The 20,129-nt window shown below is 36.5% G+C and overlaps 2 protein-coding genes across 7 annotated transcripts; one reads left to right on the forward strand and one right to left on the reverse strand.

The window, feature by feature from the left end:
- Nucleotides 1-258: 258 nt before the first annotated feature.
- On the reverse strand, nucleotides 259-17,333 carry LOC6572763 (axin). Of its 3 annotated transcripts, XM_032728074.2 has the most exons (12): nucleotides 16,195-17,333; nucleotides 13,665-13,725; nucleotides 5,635-5,976; nucleotides 5,332-5,564; nucleotides 3,915-4,622; nucleotides 2,519-2,653; nucleotides 2,286-2,382; nucleotides 2,087-2,221; nucleotides 1,790-2,030; nucleotides 1,581-1,725; nucleotides 1,160-1,516; nucleotides 259-1,099 (listed from the first exon to the last, which is right to left on the reverse strand). In XM_032728074.2, the coding sequence occupies exons 3-12, from the start codon at nucleotides 5,725-5,727 to the stop codon at nucleotides 973-975; spliced, it is 2,271 nt and encodes a 756-aa protein (XP_032583965.1). In that variant the 5' UTR covers nucleotides 5,728-5,976; nucleotides 13,665-13,725; nucleotides 16,195-17,333; the 3' UTR covers nucleotides 259-972. The 3 variants fall into 3 exon arrangements, with proteins under 3 accessions (XP_032583965.1, XP_032583967.1, XP_032583966.1); XM_032728076.2 differs by lacking the exon at nucleotides 2,519-2,653; XM_032728075.2 differs by lacking the exons at nucleotides 13,665-13,725; nucleotides 16,195-17,333 and adding an exon at nucleotides 9,456-9,639.
- Nucleotides 17,334-17,446: 113 nt separating this feature from the next.
- LOC6572761 (copper homeostasis protein cutC homolog) lies at nucleotides 17,447-20,091 on the forward strand. 4 transcript variants are annotated; one of them, XM_032728088.2, is made up of 4 exons: nucleotides 17,447-19,010; nucleotides 19,063-19,188; nucleotides 19,433-19,820; nucleotides 19,878-20,091. In XM_032728088.2, exon 1 carries the CDS (start codon nucleotides 17,806-17,808, stop codon nucleotides 18,586-18,588), a length of 783 nt encoding a protein of 260 aa, XP_032583979.2. In that variant the 5' UTR covers nucleotides 17,447-17,805; the 3' UTR covers nucleotides 18,589-19,010; nucleotides 19,063-19,188; nucleotides 19,433-19,820; nucleotides 19,878-20,091. The 4 variants fall into 4 exon arrangements, with proteins under 4 accessions (XP_032583979.2, XP_043863155.1, XP_043863156.1 ...); XM_044007220.1 differs by having other exon boundaries at nucleotides 17,447-19,188; XM_044007221.1 differs by having other exon boundaries at nucleotides 17,447-19,188; nucleotides 19,458-19,820.
- The last annotated feature ends 38 nt before the right edge of the window (nucleotides 20,092-20,129 follow it).

A 20,129-nucleotide genomic window follows, 5' to 3' on the forward strand; every position in this document is an offset into this window, starting at 1 on the left:
TATCAAAAGAAATTTGTGTCCAATGGTAAATATATATATATTTTTATATAAATATATAATATAGACGAAAGCACAATATATGCATGTAAGTGTGTGTGTGTGTGTTGAGTGTATATATATAAATACATAAATTCAAATTTACATACATTATAATATGCAGTACAATAGATTATACAAAAATAAAACAGATTATATTTTGATTTTTCGTCAAGTTGAATAGAACTTTGTTAATATCATCATATCATAAAATGCACATTATAAAAATATTAACAAAATTTATTGCAGGCAGTCCATAGTTAGTAAAAAGTAACAAACAAATCCAAATTCAGGAATACCCATCAAATTGTTTTCTTAATTTTTCCATCTTTCAATTATTCCATTTTCATTTTGCATTTTTGTGCTGTGCTCAATAATTTCTATCGTTTGTTTGTGTGTGTTCGGTACGTGGGATATACAAAGTATTTTGACTTAATTTTCAGGATCTTCGTTGAGTTTGTGTGTTAACATATACAAAATACAATAAATACATATATACGTAAATGTACGATTCGCGTTGCTCGACTTATAACAAATACATATACATCAAATTGATTTCGGTGTTAATTCATTATTATTAATCATACGTTTATTTAGAAAAATACCTCCGGATGTTAAGGACGAAATGATGAAACACATTGCTCCTTCCTACTATCAACTACCCCATAAGCCCGCTCCCCCAGTACCAGTCCCAATCCCAATCCCAGTCCCAAACCCAGTCTCCCTTCCCCTCAGATCCCCCACGTACAATAGTTTGTGATGCTTGCAAAAGCCTATTGAATGTACAGTTAGTTCTATTTAAGTTTTGATTTCTGGGAATAGCTTCTCGAGTTTGTATCTCTAAGATGCATGTACATACCATACATCATTCTCCCCTACCTCCCTCACATTTCATAATTTATCTTAAATACAAAATCTACACTTAATGCTTAATGTTTAATCGGATGGTTTGACAAGACCCATCGCTTTGTCTCCGAACAACGGCAGTATATCGGAGTCATTAACAATCTCTTCCTGAATCACTGGACTATCAGGGTCCTCACAATGAGTCTTAAAAAAGAATCTGCAAATGCCAAATATATAAATTATTGAATTTTTACAAAATGCCTAATATCATCCATACCTAAAGTGTCCCCTTCTGGGCAGAAAGTCCTTGAATTGGCGCAGGGTCGGCTGAGTACCGGGTATTTTAATTCTGTAAGGAACTGGCTCTTCGCAGAATGAGAACACAACAACCGTCTCCGGCGGCTTGATAGGCAACGGCGGTGGACACGTTGCAATAGTAGCAGGCTGATGGTGATGCATTGTACTGCTGCCGCTGCTGCTACTGCTGAAGGAGGATAATGGCTGTTGCTGCTGCATGGCCACCATATGGGATTGTAGCTGCGGTTGGGCATATCGACGAGAGCGACGCGGCTCGTCTTCCAGTCTTCGTTTTCCTTCCTCCAATTTTGATGACGAACTTGAACCAGACCGGGAGCTGCAAAATATCCAAATACAAGAAATTCAATATAAGCAATTGGTAAATAATTCAATCAGTCTACCTTGACTCCTTGTATTTCATGACTGTGTCAGCAGAGAACATGCTTATGCCACTGTCTGTGTTCATTGAAGGCCATTTATTTGTTAGCTTCCTAGAGCAGGAACTGGAATCGGGCATGGATTTTGAGTGCTTCATTGAGTGTCCACCTGACGGCAAAGAAACCATTTGCATGAGTTTTGACAATTGATGGGATGTTTAGCTGGAACTCACTCAGACTCATGGCACCATCACTGACCATGCCGGAGTCATGTGTTGCGGTGCGTCTTCTCGATGGTATGGGCGGGCAGGGAGACATTGTGCCGGGCGAGCGATGTGGCGTCTGATCTTTCCACACACGCGACACATGCTGGTCCAAAATGTCTTGGTCGTTGTCTTCATCGAGCGCAAATTTTTCGCGTATCGCCTCGGCGAAAGCGCGATCACTGGCACTCGATGAGGTGCCGGGCATGCGCTGCAAACACAATTCCAGTTTAGTTCTAAATAAAATGGCAGTATATAAATATTAACCTCTAAGCGCGCACGTTCCTCCAAATCCCGTTTGCGTTTCACCTCCTCCAGCTTGGGTATCAGCAGCGCCAATAATTCGTTTTCCGATAGCGGTCTGTGCTCGTTCGAATGTAATCGTTGCGTGCGGGGTATAACCTGAAAAGAGTAAAGATTGAATATACATATATTCATGTCGAGCTTAATTTAAGGATTTGACTACCTGAAAGCTGTTCGTTTCCTTATTCGCCATGGCGCTTTGCCGTATGGCTTTACTCTCCGTCGAGCTATGTCTGCGCTCTATATAAGGGCGGCCATCCCTGCAAGCAAATGGAATAATACGTCATTGAATATTAATTTTACACTAATTATGATTTGTATAAATGTCACTCTTCATAGTCTCCATAAGCTGTAGACGGTCTCTCTCTCTCTCTCTCTTATTATCTCTAAACTCACATTGAACAGCTGGACAGTGACATGGTATCGGAGTCGGTGCGGCCGCCGGAGCTAACGCTTGCCCTCTCCGAATCGACGCGAGAGTTTGGTACAAAGGATGTATTGGTGCTCGCAGTATACACATAACCATGAGCTCTATTATCATGCGAAACACATTCATAAGGCAATGGGAAAGGAGTAACATAATTGATGGATCCATGCAATGCGGCGAATTTTTTTCGTTTTTATGTACAGTTCAAAAATTTCCATAATTGAAAAAAAAAAAAAAAATGTTTATACAAAAATAATGTAGATAAATAATCCGTTTTGTTTGTTGTGGTAGTAGTTGTTGTGTGTGTGTAGATGGGTGTCGCATTTCATGGTTGTGTTGTTGTTGTTGTTTAGGTGGGTTCGTGGGTTTGTGATCGTACAAATATGTTTTTGTTTTTGGTTTTATATATATGAAAATAAAAAGAAAGCATATTAAAAAAATTAACAGATTAATAAAAGAATTTAAATGAATAGAGGTATGTTTATTAGAAACAAAAAAAGTTTAAAATGCTTAAATTAAGTCTATTTATAGTATAATAAATATAATGAAATTAAGAATATAAAATTATTTATTTAGATGTCTATAGGAGCACTATTAAATTATGTTAAACTGTACTTAACTCTAAGTTGTCGCTAGTCTTATTGACTTAAATTGATATTATTAGTTTTTATTTACACACTCTGTCGCCATATTTTTTCCATGCGATTCTCACGAATTTAACTTTTATAAATCTAAGACTACGGATCTTAACAAGGGGAAAAATTAGGTATTAGAAGCGAGTCAAAACCAAGAAATTCGTCCGAAAGAAAAACATTCTGTGAAAGATATGGTCTTACAGCTACGATTTTAAGTTTAGGTTTTTGTTAAGAATGAATATATAATAATAAAAAAGGGACACCAAATCATATCCATTAGGCATATACATATACTCTAAGTACAAACAGTTTTCATAAGGCCAATATACTCATTGCATGCCATAAAGTAGTATAAATAGCCTCTCAAAGTGCTTTTTCTTCTTCGCTTTTTAAACATACATCCCAAATCGTATAATTTCAGCCATTTTGAAAGGCCTAAAAATCTAAAAACTACCCTTAAAATGAAGTCTCATTTTCATACAATTTACTTGTGTTAACGAAATGTAATAATATACAAATTAATAGCTGAAACAGCTAAAGAATTGATGGGCATATAAATACATGCTTTTAGTTTGTTTATTAACTTACACATATTAGTAATAGTAGTAGTAGGAGGAGAGTAAACTAAATGGGCTTTAATAATTTTCTATGAAATTCCACGAGCAAGCATAGATCTATTATTAAATCTAATGTGTAAATGTAGTGTCTTTGATGATATCATGTTACATACCCGGGAGGTCTAATTTCCAGTCTTCTTTTTTGAGTTGCTATCAGAAGGTCGCGCGTGAGACGCATAGGTAAATCGATATGGGCACGACCACCGCCGCTCTCGACGTGCACCTTCTCGAAGTCGTCGCATAGCGACAGCACCGAATCCTCGTGCAGCGTGGGCAATGTGGAGCTGCGCGGCAGCGTGTCGGTGGCACTGATTGAGCCACTGGAGCTAGCTGACGTTGATGGACCATACACACTGCCACTGGCACTGCATGTGCCGGCTGGCAGCGCTGTACCGCTGCTCATCGGCAGATTGATGAAGACGCCCGGCGGCATCGAAGCGCCGCCTGCTCCGCCGCCGCTGCCGCCAGCTCCACCTGTGCCCAACAGCTGTTTGCTTGCCGCCGTCGGCAGAGCACAGGCGCCGGCAGCGCTGCCATTGTTGCTGCCACAGCTGCCGCCGCTGCCGCTGCTGCCCGCACTGCCCGTCGCTGTGGCGCCGCTGCTGCTGAAGCGCTCCTGCACCGCCGACATTTGCTGTATGTACTGAATGTACAGCTCAGAGCAGAGGAAGCTCGGATAGATGTTGTCCCGTATGGTGGCCTCCACATGCTGCTGCATAGGATCGTAAATGTGCGGACTGAGCGGAATCTCATTTGACTTGATGGCCTTGATTTGCGCGCGCAATTCATCAGATATAGATAGTTGGCTTTTGCGCAAGAATCTGGAAGAAATAATAGATAATTATAATTATTATTGATGAAACCAAAAAATATACCTAAATTTTATCATTCAAAAAATAAAAATAAAGAATATTAATAAAATCATTTATTATTATTAGCATTAACATGGGCATTGTAATTATTATTATCATTGCAAAAATCTAAATTTTTTGGTGCGAAATTGCGGTAAAGCTTCTTGCGACAACGGGCTTAAGCCTCCTGGAAGGAGGCACGGGTGTTGAATAGCGAAACAATCCCAAACTTAGATCAGTGGCTGAGACGACTTTCTTCTTACCTCAAATAGTCTCTGACTATGGAAGTACATTAAAAAGACTGTCAAAATTGCCGAGCAAATAGGTAATGACAAAGGATATTTGAGCGGAGTATGTGATTTCGCTGAAAAGGTATTCCGGCGGATTGACTGAAGCTTGCACGCAGGAAACTGAAGACAGCGTGTGGTTAGAGCAGATAGAAGTTATCCACCTTAAGGTCAGGGCAGCATATCGCCCGCCAAAAAAAGGAGGTTTTTGGTCGACAAACAGCAATAGCAACTGCAGTCCGGCACACCGTTCAGAAGGACAGACAAAGCATAAGGTATTATTACTGTTATGCTGACTTTATTTTAGTAATAATTATATTTACAACTTATTATCAATTTCTTCACTAAATAAATTAAATAAATTTAACTCGATTTGCTCTTAATTCACTTACCTATATATGGCTCCGATTATTTGCTTCACCTTCTCGGGATCTGTTTGCTGTTTCAGACCTTCGCAGGCAAAGTAGAAATTGAGATGATCATTGTAGGCGGGCGCCTCCTCCTCCACATATTTCTTGAACAGCTCCACCCCATCGCGATCCTCGAGCAGATGATTTAGCGTGCGGGCCCAGTTTAGATAAGATGGAGGTGAGTTCTTAGAGGTATCTATTACCCCTTCGGTCATCTATGCAGATTAATTAATATAAGAGAATGTAATCTTATATTACTAATACAATAACTATTTAGTTTCGTACCTTTTTAACTCGGCTCTCTTCTCCGGGTACAGGTGGTCGTGGCCCACTACACTCATTATCACCATGTTTCCGGAGTCCCAATTGATGGCTCATGCCACTCTTAGATAGGCGTGCGCTTCTCGCTTTTTCGTTTCTCTTTGTTTTGTCGTAGATCCACACTGGGCTGGTTAGCTGCTGTATAGTGTGTTAATATTTTATCTAGTCCTAAGTTCTATGTCCTAATACAATCAAACGTGTTTTAACAAATCACAAACGCCAGATATTTTAAAAATATTTGGGATATGGAAGATGTTCTTGGTGTATGTATTTCGTTTGCGAATTTGGAAGGCAGTTAGACAAGGCCTGAAAGAGAAACAAAATGAAAGTTCAATTTATATATGAATTCGAAGTAGATTAATATACATATAATATCAAAGATAATATATGATATACAGAAGAATGCGGCTCAAGGGACCGACGCGTCGTTATACCTGTAAGCCGCTCTAACTGTATAAGTTTGATCAGATAAATTTGTCTGAGGACCAGAATTTTTGTCGCAATAACCGTACGGACACCATAAGCGGAGTAGGTATAACCGGATTCTACTGTATTCATATTTTTCTTAAATTATCTTAAGGAATATTATCACATATTATATGTATAAATTTCTATTTATTTGCGAATAATTCTCCGCAAGTACTCAGTCACCTAGAAATAGGGTCAACTGGGTGTTAAAGTAAAATGCAATTTCAAGAAACTTTTAATTGAATGCCTTCCTTATATTCCTTTTATGATGCATTCGAACTTGTGTAGTATATATAAAGGGAAAACTCAATAAGAAGGCGAAGCATAACTGCAAACTATTGAAAAGTTTAGTGAAAAGCTGCTGCATTTGCCCACGAGCAGATGGCCCCGAAGCAATTCCCACTGAGTTGTACATAATTTGATATATCGAAGAAAATTGAATGGCGGCCATTTTGAGAGCGTTTTTGATTGGTTCACGTTATCGACCAATACAATATAGCACAGTCAGGGCAGAGCAGGGCAGGGCAGGGCAGGGCAAGGCAAGGCAGGGCACATGGGCCATGCCAAAGGGAAGGACAATAATCCGTGATGTACGAAATTTGAAAATGGAACGCACACACACTCACACATATACATATATATGTATAGCTGGATTTGGTGGTGGTGGTTGCTCTGCTCCTGTCTGACGCGCATGAAAATCAACAAATTTGTTTTTTCATCTTCCGTTTCGCAGTCAAAGCGACAACAACAACAACGACAACGACATAAGAACGCTATGTCGTCGCCAACAACAGAGCAACGACAACAGCGGCAACAACAATCACAAAGAACGAAAACAGCAGCAGCAGTAGCAGCCCTTCCCATCAAGCACACACACATACACACACAAAAATACGTATATACGTAGTGATAAAAGCGTAATAAAGGGGGATGAACGTCTGCTGGGACAACAAAGAGAGCGCCAGAGCCAAGGAAACTCATCAAAACGCCATTTGCATAGCACTCCATTACAGCCAAAAGGACAAAGCAAAAGGCACAATTAAAAACGCTCAACACGAGGCACACATACAAGCACACACAATATCCACAAAGCGCGCCGACAGAGAAAGAGCGCGAGATAGACACACACCCACATATACACCCACACCTACACATACACACATCTATGGCTAGATAGATATCCATGCGCCAAGCTCTAGCTGGCCACTTGAAGCCCACTACTACTTCTCCGCCCCACTCACTCTTTCTCTCTCTCTCTCTCTCTCTCTCTCTCTATCTCTCTTTCTCTCGCTCTCTCTTTCGTCTATCGTTCTCTGTCCCGCTGCACCCACTGGTCTCTTGTGGCCAAGTCCCTGGCAGCCGAACTATTGAAAATGCACGTCGCCTCCTTGAAAGCGCGCAAAAGATAAGTTGATGATGCTGCAGCAAGCAAAACCCAAATCCTCAGCCACGCGAAACGCCAACATCAAAGGACATCCAACTGGCTTTTAAGCATATAATAGCTGCCTGCAGTGCTCTAATGCAACAAAGATGCCCGCCAAACACGTCAAAGCCGCCTCAACTTGGTAAGCCAACATTTCTTTTTAATTCTTCCCCAAGAAATTACTTGAAATACGATTTTTCGTGACTAATTTTTTTTATCTTTAGCTTGAATTTGGTGAAGAGTAAATGGAGATATTTTAAAAGAATTTCTCACAACATCATTATTATAATTTCCTTACAGAGTTTATTGTTCATTGACTAGACTGTACTTAGACTAGACTGTTTGATGAGAGCGTTAAGATAAAATTAAGAAATTTTTTAGTAAATATATATTAGATTATATAAATCATTTACTGTATAATTCAGTCAATATTTATTAGTAGTACAGAATACTACATATATAGAAGAACTCTTAATATTTATTGCATCCCTATTAATATTAGATATATAATATATTTAATTTATTTCGTCATTTATTAATATATTTTATATGAATATAAAAAACACATACTAACCTTTTTATGATAGAATGGAATTTAAGGTAAAAAAAATATTAAATAGAGTCCATATTGTTCGACCCAGCGACCGGCGCTACGTTTAAGCAGGTGCTAAAATAGATTTAGCTTTGTAAATATTTTATATTTCTCTTTGTAAGAGTTTTATATTTCCTTCTAACGGTGCATTAGCTTGATTATGATTAGCCAGCGCTTAGAGCCTATCATCGATCTGAAAGGATTCGCGACTGCTGCTCGCGACAGTAAAAGTGCAACAATAAAGTAAATTTGTTTGAATTGACTTGGAGGTACACGAAAAGTTGGTACCGTAAAACACGTTCCTCTCTACTATATACTTGAGTCAGTAGGTTTTACTAGCAGACTAAATGGGAATACGTTCTGTTTAACTTAAGTAAAGCGTTTGCTTCACTCGTTAGAGTGCTTGAATTGGATTATGTACCGCTGATTTCGGTGAGAGTTATATGATAACTTGCATTACTTATCGTGTGCTTGAAAACTATATCTATATTATATATAATTATATTTCAAATTATTTTAAATTATCGCGGTCATAATATTCACAAATTCTAAGCCTAACCTACAAGAAAAACCAGTTATATTTTTACAAAATTTGATAACATATTTCTATACACATATAGCATATGTATATAGCTAATCTTTATTGTAAACCTTACTTTTCGTTTACAAAAATTCAACTGGAAATTATTTTAAAATAGCAATATTATATTTATGCTACATCAGACTTGTTATATTATAATATGCATCTATCAATTGAAAACCAATTTTCCTGCTCATACCCGAATTCAGTTTCTTGAACTTCAATCCTAAATATCAAACATAAGAAATCAAAATATCTATCAATTTTACAATTCCTATATAAAGTTTATGCTCAATAGACACCGAATTGCGATCGAATGCGAATTGCCAAATGGATGCAATTGAAGAGGAAATCAGTTTATTAAATTATGCTTACGATATAATGATGATGTGAAACTTATTGCGGGCAACGAGTTCTTTTGTATCTTAGTTCCAGCCGGTTGAATGGCTGAGAGATTAACAATAAATCTCAAGGCGGGGCCGGAGGCAAGGCAGAACGATTCCCCTCGCTGCCAGACAAACAACAGAACCATATTTTATTATCCCTATTAAATTATGTACGCTTCACAGGACCAAATATATATGTATATGTACTTATTATGATTTCATAATGATTGACAGGGGTTTTCGAGTTGAGCAAAACGATGCGCCGCTGCAACAGGATGCGGCAGGATAATGACTGCCGCAATGATCCCGCTGCTGCTGCTTCTACTGTCTACTTACAATGCGCCCGAGTTTCATGCGCTCGATGCAAGGTGTTTTCGCCAAGGATCTGTCGGCGATACAATGTCAATTGAAAGGTGCCGGCGTTTCAGGTATTCACTACTTGAGCACAACTGTTGACAAATACACAAGCACACACAACAAATCACGAGCCACGAGATGTCCTGACAAACGGCACAAAGCTAAAGAGTCAAACTGAATCCTGTTGCCGTTGACAGCAGCAGCTCAGCAGCTCGCAAAACTCGGTTCACAACTACAAATGCATCCTGTTTGACACTACACGTATGTATGTGTGTGAGCTTGTCTATGTGTGTGTGTGTATATATATAAATGGCAGTGTATATAAACAGTTTTTTTATTTCGTATTTTGGGGGTTGCCCATGTAGCTGCCTGTCAGTTGGTTAGCAGGGTGGCATTTCGCAGAGGGTGGCACGCAGCCGATTGCGTCTTTTTCGGGCACAATTGTTGCATGCGCGCATTAAAGCGCAAGCAAAGGGTATCTTAGCTATGTCAGAAAATATGTTGCATAAGGTATAATTACCTTAGACGTATAATGGAAAATATGAGCTTTAATTAAAAATGTAGACTTGAGGTTTTAATGTTAATGATAAATGTTATTAGAGTTGCCACAATCTAGTCATATTTTTTTTATCCGTATATGTATTTAATATTCATATAATATTTTTAGCCGCAGATAGTTAGATATTTTATTATGTTCAATATCCCATCGAAGTTTCTTAATATTTCCAAGACATAGATTTTTACCTTGGGTTTTATGAATATAAAGTTACAGAGACGAGATGTAGCATATGGGCTCATGTAATGAGTATATACATATCTTTGTGTATATCCATATCTTATGGGAAACGAATAAAAGATATAGCATAAGATTGAATATCAAAGCATAAAAATGAAATAGATATACCTTTGTAATTTTTATATAATCACATTGGCAATGAAAGGTGCTACCGATCATATGGAAAAACTTCAGATGTAGATGTGTGGAATTTTTACAGTTTAAGAAATTGAGTATGCTATGGGACAAAGAAATTCACAAGGCTCGAACAGCTCGACTATTAGGTTGAAAATAAAATATATACAGATATATGTATAGATATATACATAAGATGATGTATAACCCCATAGATGGGTCTCAAACTAATAAGGAAATTTCTACATCAAAGCTTAGAGCTCTTCAGGTGAAAAGACGTCACTTAATAAAAAAAAAAAAAAACAAAATATTTCAAAATTGTAAGAAACTATATTACGAAAAGGCATAAATCAAGCAAAATATTCTAGGCAATAAAACCCAATTTATGTCGATATCAAATATTTCATATAGCTATAAGATATATATATTTTCTATATATTGTATTATGCCAATATCAATTATGTTTGCTTATGACTGCCCAAGGGTATTTCGAATTCGATTTCAAGTCATTCTTAATTGGTTTCCAATATCGAAATGGAATATTTAATGCGGCATTAGATGATTGAGTCGAAGAACTTGGAGTGCTTGATGCTCCAATCAGTGCGGCTGAGTCATGCAGAAGCTGCGCCACTTGACCAGCTGCCCCACACGGCAACACGGCCACACGCCCACAAGCCCCGTCGACCAGCTCAGCTGAGTGCCCGAGCGACCAACATAATGATGCTTCATGTACAACAAACACAAAGGATGTTCATTTGAAAGTGTCAGTGGTTGCGGCCTGGCTCGCCCGATGTGAGCAAAAGAGACGCCACTACGGAATAGAAGTCGCTCTGTGTGTGTGTGGGTATGTGTGTATGTATGTGGGTGTGTGTGTGTGTGTGTACAACCAATATGCGCAGGTCCAGTGGCTATGTGTACGTACACACAAAGAAAGAATGAAGAGAACAAGAAAACCAAATCCAAACAATTCGAACCGAGCTCCATGTAAAAGCTGTGAGGGTTGCATTTAATGCACCCCAACCACAAATCACAAAGCCACCCTCGTCACTCTATTAATAAAACTCCTGTTCTTCTTCTCTGTTTTTATTTTTTGAACAAAACATTTATTTCCAATAACTTTTGCCAAAGAGGGCGGAGCTGAGGTGGGGGCCTGAACGGGATTGGCGCCGTTTTGTTTCTAATGAGGTTAAAGGCAAATTGCCGACGAGCGCCATTCGCTTTGAGCTTTGAATGTTGAATGTTGAATGTTAAGTCTGATCCGAGTCTAGACTGCAAAAGTAAAGGGGGCCAACAGAACCAAACAAACGCACCAGCACACACACACACACACATCCACAGACACAAGTTGCATATTCAGAGTGATGCAATTGACCTTCATGCATTTGACTTGTTTTAAACAAACTTTATTTAACAGTTCCGATCAAAAGCTGTTGCGGTCTTTTCATACATATGTATGTATATAAATAAAAGTAAATAAATATGTATATATATGGTAAATAAAGTGAGTTTATTACTCAAGAAAGACAGTTTATCTCATGGAAACTTGATAATTATTATATAAATATATTTATTGCATTTTTACGACTTTTACTGTATAACTTTGAGTTTAATTTCAATATGAGATATACAGACATATATTTATCGAATTAATACTCGAAATCTCCATACAATTCTTAAATGGTAGTAGAAGGCAAAACAGCATTTAATATGATATTTTTCAAATAATATTATTGAAATATATATACAAATGCTATATATGCTAGAAACAACACATGCTCACTCACATTTTGTTTGTCAAACCTTGCAAGTTATTAGATAAGTAATAATGTATAATACTAATAGCTCACGGAACATCGCCTATTCTTCTAGGCACTTAATTTGCTACTTATCCATATCCCTCAACAATGCCGAAGGAATTTAGGCATTTTTATTGTAAATTGTTCAAATCAATTGTACTTATCTTTTTCCTCGATTGTTTCCCAATTCACAAAACTCTACACAAAATCTGTAATTATATCTAAAAACAAGAGACTATTGGCGCTGCGGAGTTCTATTATTTCCCAAGCCTGGTCCCCCTTGATTTGTTTCTAGTGACCACACTAAATTATATGCTACAATTGAGGAGGAAGAGCTAAGAACAGAAAAATAAAAATATTTTGAACTGCACCAAAGAATAGCAACAAAAGATGCAAAACTTTTATACTTTCTATCTGAGCAGGATTACTTTCATGTAGTCATGAATAACATATATAAAATATTGTTCACGAATTGCTTCTGACCAAAAATAAGATTTATCAAATCTATTCAAAGTAAACCATTTTATTAATATAACTCATGCGTAATTTTAATTATATTGAGAAGTGATAATATTTATTATTAGTAAAATGTAAATTTGCTTATAGTTTTAAACAAGTAAGAAGACTCTAGTCGAGACTGCTCAAATAGGAGATACCCTGAACCCTCTAATCTGATATTCTAATCAGTCTGCACTTCTTTTCGACACACATACATACACACGCACGTAGTAGAACGCGCTCTGCTAACTGCGCAGTAAGCAGCGACTGCGCTTGGGCTGCGCTGTAGTGTGGGCAACATTATAAGAATTTATTTGTTGAATAATTTAATTTCTAGACGTACAATTTTTATAAAACTTTCAGAGCGTAATCATATGATGAAAATGTGTGTACATTCTAAAGCACACGTCTCTAGTACTTGAAATACGCCTTTTACAAAGGTGAGGGTGAGGGGGTGGATATAGGGGTAGGGGGTAAATTACAACAAAAATCGAAATTATATAAAATACATATAAGTCTACATTTAAAATTTGGAAGCTCTAGCTCTAAAGGTGTAGGAGATATAATTAAATAACTAGCTTTCGATACGGTTTTTAATCGATAATAAAATATTGGGAGTAGTTATCGATATATAAAGAACAACTTGATATGTGTGATATACACGGACCTAGGAACTAAAATTTCAAGTCTCTAGCTCTTATATCTTCTGAGATCGACGCGTTCATACATACGGACGGACAGGGCCAAATCGACTCAGCTCGTCGCCCTGATCAAGAATATATATACTTTGTGGGGTCTGCCACGCCTCCTTCTGCCTGTTACATACTTTTAACAAAACCATTACACCCTGATTTCCCATTTTCAATGGGTTCAGGGTATAAAAAATGGATATTATATAAAATTTACAAAAAATATTCTTTATTATATTATTAAAAAATTATATATTATATATTATATATTATATATTATAAATTATATACTTACATGTGTAATTTGCATTTGTGTGGATTTAAAGGAGATTTTGGGATTCTACAAACTGCAGTTTCTACAAAGAAAAGAAATTGATTTTGATTTTTTCATTAAATTATAAAATAAATTTTTTAAATAACAAATTTATTTAATCAAACTAAAGTAGTTATTTTTATAAAAGTTAACTGAATTAAAATTTTAACAGCCCTTTCCATATATAGTTAGAGTAGAAAACGAAACCAAACTGCAATTTTTCCAAAGCTATGATTTGTATTTTCAACATAGTGGATAAGGCATTAAACAAGAGTGAATAGTCAACAAGGAGCAACTTGGAAATATCCCAAAACTGACGCGAAGCCTGGTTTGAAAAATATGTTCTAATATTTGAAATTAATTATTTGATTATTTTTGTTGTGGATGCACTTGCCTAAATATTCAGATGCGGGGCACACCTTTTATTTGTAGACAAAATTTTAATTTGAATAATAATTGTCGTAAGTTTAATAACTTCAAAATTAATAATGATAATATGATGAAGCTATGTTATTATCAATATTATTTATGCATATATACAAAATTAATATTAAAGTTCGCGTGTTGGTCTTGATCAATAATATCTATACTTTAAGGACACGTGTCCTTCTGTCTAATTCATGCAGCTCAACAAGGTCAATATACCTTGAATTACAACTACAATACATTTATTCCAGTATATAACAAAATAAGTAATAACTGATACTTTAACTAGCTAGGAATTATAAAATATTTATGGGGTGTTAAATATTTTATAGACACTCAACGTTTTGATGTACCAATGCAAATATGATTTACAAATTTATAACAATCGAAGAAAGCAATAAAACTCCCCTTGAGGCTGCACAACAAATTGAAACACCCTTGAAAATGTGGTTTGATTTGGGTTCGAGTTGTGTTGTAACACATTCCTCGAAGGGTGAATTTACAAATATTTCTCGCACGACTTCAAATAGATAATGCGTAAATGCAATCAAACAAAATATATTTTATTGAATTTCTTCTTCAGCAATCCAATTTAAATTCCAACACGAAAACACATTTTTGTGGCTGTTTCGAATAGGCTAACAGCGGAAATATTGAGAATATATACATATATATATTATATGAGCAAGACTATCAAGTGCTATAAAATGTTAGTGGCAAAGTATATTCTTTGGACAAAAACAATAGAGTAATTATGTCACGGACTTCACATTCGCCAGCTTTAAAGGATACCTCAGTTACAACTGCACTCCGCTCTAAACGAGCTAAATGCAATGCAGGACAGAATAGCATTAATAGAAAAAAATTTTATAATTTTTTTTTTTAATTTTCATTTCTTTTAACCGATTTAATCTAACGCTTTATAAATTTTTATTGTATTTTAGTAACTATTTTTCATCAATAATTGCAAGCTAATTTTATTCATTATTAATTATAATTTTAATGATTCAACCTATATATTTTATACCGTGAACCCATTTATAATGGTTTTGTTGAAATGTATGTAAATGCGTTAAGGCGTGGCAGACCCCACAAAGTATATACATATATTCTTGATTAGGGCGATCTGTCTGTCCGTCTGTCAGCAAGTTGTGTGGATTTCAGAAGATATAAAAGCTAGAGACTTCAATTTTTTTGTAAAATGTCCGTGTATGCCACGCGGATATCGAGTTTTGCTTCAAAAACCGATAGCTTGTCCCGTTATTTTGTTACCGATTAAAAACGATTATCTGTATTAAATTTATATCTACAACATCTTTAAAGCTAGAGTCGCCCAATTTTAAACGTAGATTCATAAGCTGTTTATGGAATTTCAATTTATTTTCACAATTTACCCCTCACTCTTATATTCACCCCCTCATCCTTACATTTGTAAAAGGCGTATTTTAAATACTAGAGACTTGTGCTTTGGCAAATGCAAGTATATCCATGGTATAATCATAATCTGGAAGTGAAAGGACATCCACAAGAAAAGTTATTAAACATTTAAGTTCTCATAGTAAGCACACACAAGCGTTTATATGTATATATAATCATAAATAAAAAATAATAATTGCGCCCACTAAATATTAAATGTCCGACCTGAATCTAATTTCTTAATAGTTTCTAGTATGAAACTGTAACAAAGACTTCATATTCCTTGAGTCACTAATACATTTACACACGCTCAGAAAATGAAGACAGCATATTAGCACCCAATGAAATGAAATGGTACACAATCTATGGCACACTTGGAATAACTATATAACGTGTAACGTTAGTGTTATTATTTATTCATTTATTTATTTAGGCTTAGCGCCTCGAATTTCAGATATGTATAGCAGATTTAAAACTAGCATAATTATTTTTTTATTTTCTATCATTGTTTCGCCCATTTAGGCGCAACAAATCTAAAAATATCGACAGCTAAATCAAATTTTCTATTAACGAGTACTATGAACATCATCTACACCTATTGCCCTATTAAAAGTCAATCCAATACAAAATGATAAGTTATTAATTAGTAATTGAAATATTGGATACGTACATTCAAATTGCTTTTATGCCATTTGTTTTCCTTGATAGCGAATGGTCCTCGTCGAGCGTGGAAAATGCATTGATGATGGTAACGAGATATTGGAATTGGACGGGTCTAATAATATTATTGTTTTTGTTGTTGTTGCTGTTGATGTTGCTCTTGCTGTGGCTGTAGCGGCTGGACGTGATATCGATGGCAAATGCGACAAGGAAGATCTCATTTTGATATAAATGCTCAACAAGGGATTTGTTTTCTAACTATAAACCGTTATAACTCGGAAATTGCACAATTAAATGTTAAATATAAAATGAGCTAAGAGTGTTCAACAAATGTGCCAATAAACGTAAACAATGAAAAGCAATTATAACAAGAGTGTTTCGGAGAGGCACGACAATGGCAAACAATCAAATTAAATGCTAAAAACAAGGCAAAGGACGAGCAACAGCTTCTGTTTCAGTCGCACTCGCCGGTTATATATGTGGTAAGGTATTAGTGATGGGTGTCTTTGCAGTCACCAGCACCGATGGACGCGGACTCTGATTTCGTTAGGTGTTTTTGTTGTTGCTGTTGATATTTATTGCGATTGTCTTTGAGAGCATTTTTCGTTGCACGACGGACGTATATTTTGTATTTAAATCACTGTGGTGCTGTGGCAGGAGTAGAAAATGTCTCGAGCAACTCCTCTGGCAACTCGCGGCCAGAGAGAACGCAATGAAAATCGTAATTTAAAGCATTTTTCATTTTCAGCTTCACATCCAAAGTAGCAGAAATATAAGTTGAAATTAACTAAAACATTGTTCAGCACTTCACACTTGCTTAATGCATATGCCTTTCAGCTGCTGGGTTTTGTATTTTTTATTTATTTACTGGCGTGTTTGGTCTTTTTTTTTGTGTATTTGTATTTATGTTGCCTCGGTCCTGCTGCTGCTTGTGCTGCTGCTGCTTTTGTTATTTGACTTCAATGGACGTTTAGTTGCTTGTTGGTTGGTTTTAAATTTGTAAATGTTTCAATCGCGTACACATCATCGTTGGTTCACTATTATTAACAATTTGCATTCAATGGCAAAACAAAATATATATTTATTATTGAGCCAACTTTTGTTTGTTAGCCACTTTGAGGTTAGAACAACAGAGTTGTGTTGCGTCTGGGTATGTTGCCCTATATCGATGAATCGATGTAACGCACAGGCAAACATTCCGATAGTCTGGCAGCGCATTTTGGGAAACAGCAGTTTAAATTTACGATACTTTGCATATTTTATAGCACTGTGACACTGCTTTAGCAATAAAACAAAAAATTATTTAATCTTACGCACTGACACTGGTCAGTGTCTTACGTTATGTCTTAATACAAAAAGCAAACATCTAAAGTTCAGTTCGCTTTAAGGCTGTTTGCAGCTACCAGTAATGTTCTGTAGAATTTTTAAAACTAAATTAACTTCTTAAACATTTTTACTCGATACTAAACGAATTTAGCAGAAACTGTTATTGCTCTTCTTTATGTTCAGTTTGCTGTTAACTAGAAACTGTGAAAACCACGCAAAAGTTGGGAAATAAACAGTGTTAGTAATAAACAAATACTTACAACACAATTATATTAATTTATTTAAACGCTGCAAAATGTCAGCTCATGATATAAAGTTGGAAGTATGTGTTGATTCAATAAAATCAGCATTTGCGGCTGAAGAAGGCGGCGCGGCTCGCATTGAACTTTGTGCCGCCCTACAGGAGGGTGGCCTAACACCCACCATTGGAACTTTGAAGACTCTCAAAGAATTACCGTTTACTTTGCCAATACATTGCATGCTGCGCCCGCGACGTGGCACCGATTTCGTCTACAGCGAGGAAGAGTTGCGAGCGGTACTAACCGACATGGAATTACTGCGTTCCCATGGCGCTGATGGATTTGTCTTTGGCGCGCTTACTCCAGAGAGAACAATCGATGTGGACAAGTGTCGACGTGTAATGGAGCAGTCGTATGGTCTGCCTGTAACCTTTCATCGTGCCTTCGATCTCACTGACAACAAATATATGCACGAGAATGTCGAATTGCTAAAGGAACTGGGCTTCAAACGTGTGCTTAGCAGTGGCTTTCGTGCATCCGCTGCCGAAGGCGTTGAAGCCTTAGCACAGTTAATAGCAAAGCATCATCGTGACATGATTATAATGCCAGGCGCCGGCATTAAGGTGTCCAATCTGGAAGAGATTCTAACATTTAGTCGTTGCTTAGAGTTTCATGCGTCTGCCCTAGACACAGCCAGCGAAGATTACAGCGCACCGACAACTACGCGCATGGAGTGCGATGTAACAATGGGGAAACAGGACATCGATCCGTACTATGGCACGAACGCCTACGTAGTGCGCAAAATGGTGGTAATTGCCAATGCGATGAGCTGCAGATAAAAGATTATTACATTAAAGTTAAATTAGTTTATACTAAGTGTCTTTAGAATGTACATACAGATATGTCCAATAGTTTATTAAATAATCATAAGTTGCAACAAACGTTTTATTCTATAGTACATCCAGATGTACTAAAACATTTTGAAATGGAAGTTATATGAGCTATCGATATAGTACTGTGTATTTATCGATGTGTATGTATAATAGAAATATCGATTTCTTTCAGAAACATTTGAATTTTGTTTTTATTTAGAACATCACATTTGGTTAAATTACAAAAAATTTAAATTATTAAGCAATTAAATTAAAGTCCATTGAAGCTCACCAGTCCTCGTAATGGATACGATAGACGATTGTGCAATGCTCGTGGGCTTTGATCAGCAATTGGATTACGTGGAGCAAATGTTGCAAAAGGCCGACAAGTATAATATCAGACTTGTAACAGAGATCGACAATCTAAAGAATATCGTGCAGGCCAATCAAAAAATTCTTCACAATTTGCAATCAAATGAGGCGCACATGAAAGCTTTACTGGAAGACAATCAGAAAGCAGATCTGCATGCTAAAATGATTAGTTGTGCTAAACGTTTAAAAAGAAAAGTAAGTAAGCCAGCTTGCATTTATGTATATAATCTGCAGCAAAACGTCGATGTATCTTACATAACAATTAAAATTCTTGGCTAACAATACGGATGAATTTATCATATCTCTTCTTCAATATCATTGCATATCTTCTATTCTTCAAGTTTCTTGATTTCCTCTTTCTATATATTTCCTGTTTTCCCCCCCAACAAATTGCTTTATCCTTTATTATTTACCTAACATTTGACAACTCGGTCTACAGCTTTTCGTCACTGTATCCTTGTTAGATGAGCTTGAGGCCGAGGATATCCCCATTGACTGTAAGGAGGAACAGGGTTCCGAGTCGAGCCTGTCGCAGCAAATGAATGGACTGGGCCCATCTCTGGTTTCCATCGGAAATGAGTTAAAGTCATTGAGCGAGGATAAACTGAATGAGATACGCGAAGCAAGTCTTCTGTCGCAGTCGTCTTGTAAGGGGTCCAACAAAGAACGTCGTTGCTGGACCCATTGCAGGACCTTGAACCAGAATGATTTGCATGCTAAAGAACTCATAGAGTTGCGTAAAGCAACTGAATTGTTGTTACAAGCCTTTAATCAATCAAACTCAGTGACTGTGGAGATCATATATCGGAACCACATTATGGAAAGAGGTATTTTTTATATGATAAAATTGATATTTTAAATACTATTTTATTATATGCATATAGTTAAAAGCATGCTGGACAAAAGTGAGCGGTTAGATTTAAAATCCAAGATCCTTAATACGATCAAAATTCTGTCAAAAAAACTGCTAAGAGCCTTGATTAAACAAAAAGAATTACATTTTTCGAACGGTCTAATGAAAGTTTGCCCGATATTAAATTGAAAATCTGAACTGGTAAAAATGTTAGTTGCTAAAATAAATAAATTAAATGTAATATACATATTTTACTTTCCATTCACTATACCGCAAATATTAT

Source organism: Drosophila mojavensis, unplaced genomic scaffold (genome assembly GCF_018153725.1).
Source record: "Drosophila mojavensis isolate 15081-1352.22 unplaced genomic scaffold, ASM1815372v1 contig_16, whole genome shotgun sequence".
Classification (NCBI taxonomy): domain Eukaryota; kingdom Metazoa; phylum Arthropoda; class Insecta; order Diptera; family Drosophilidae; genus Drosophila; species Drosophila mojavensis.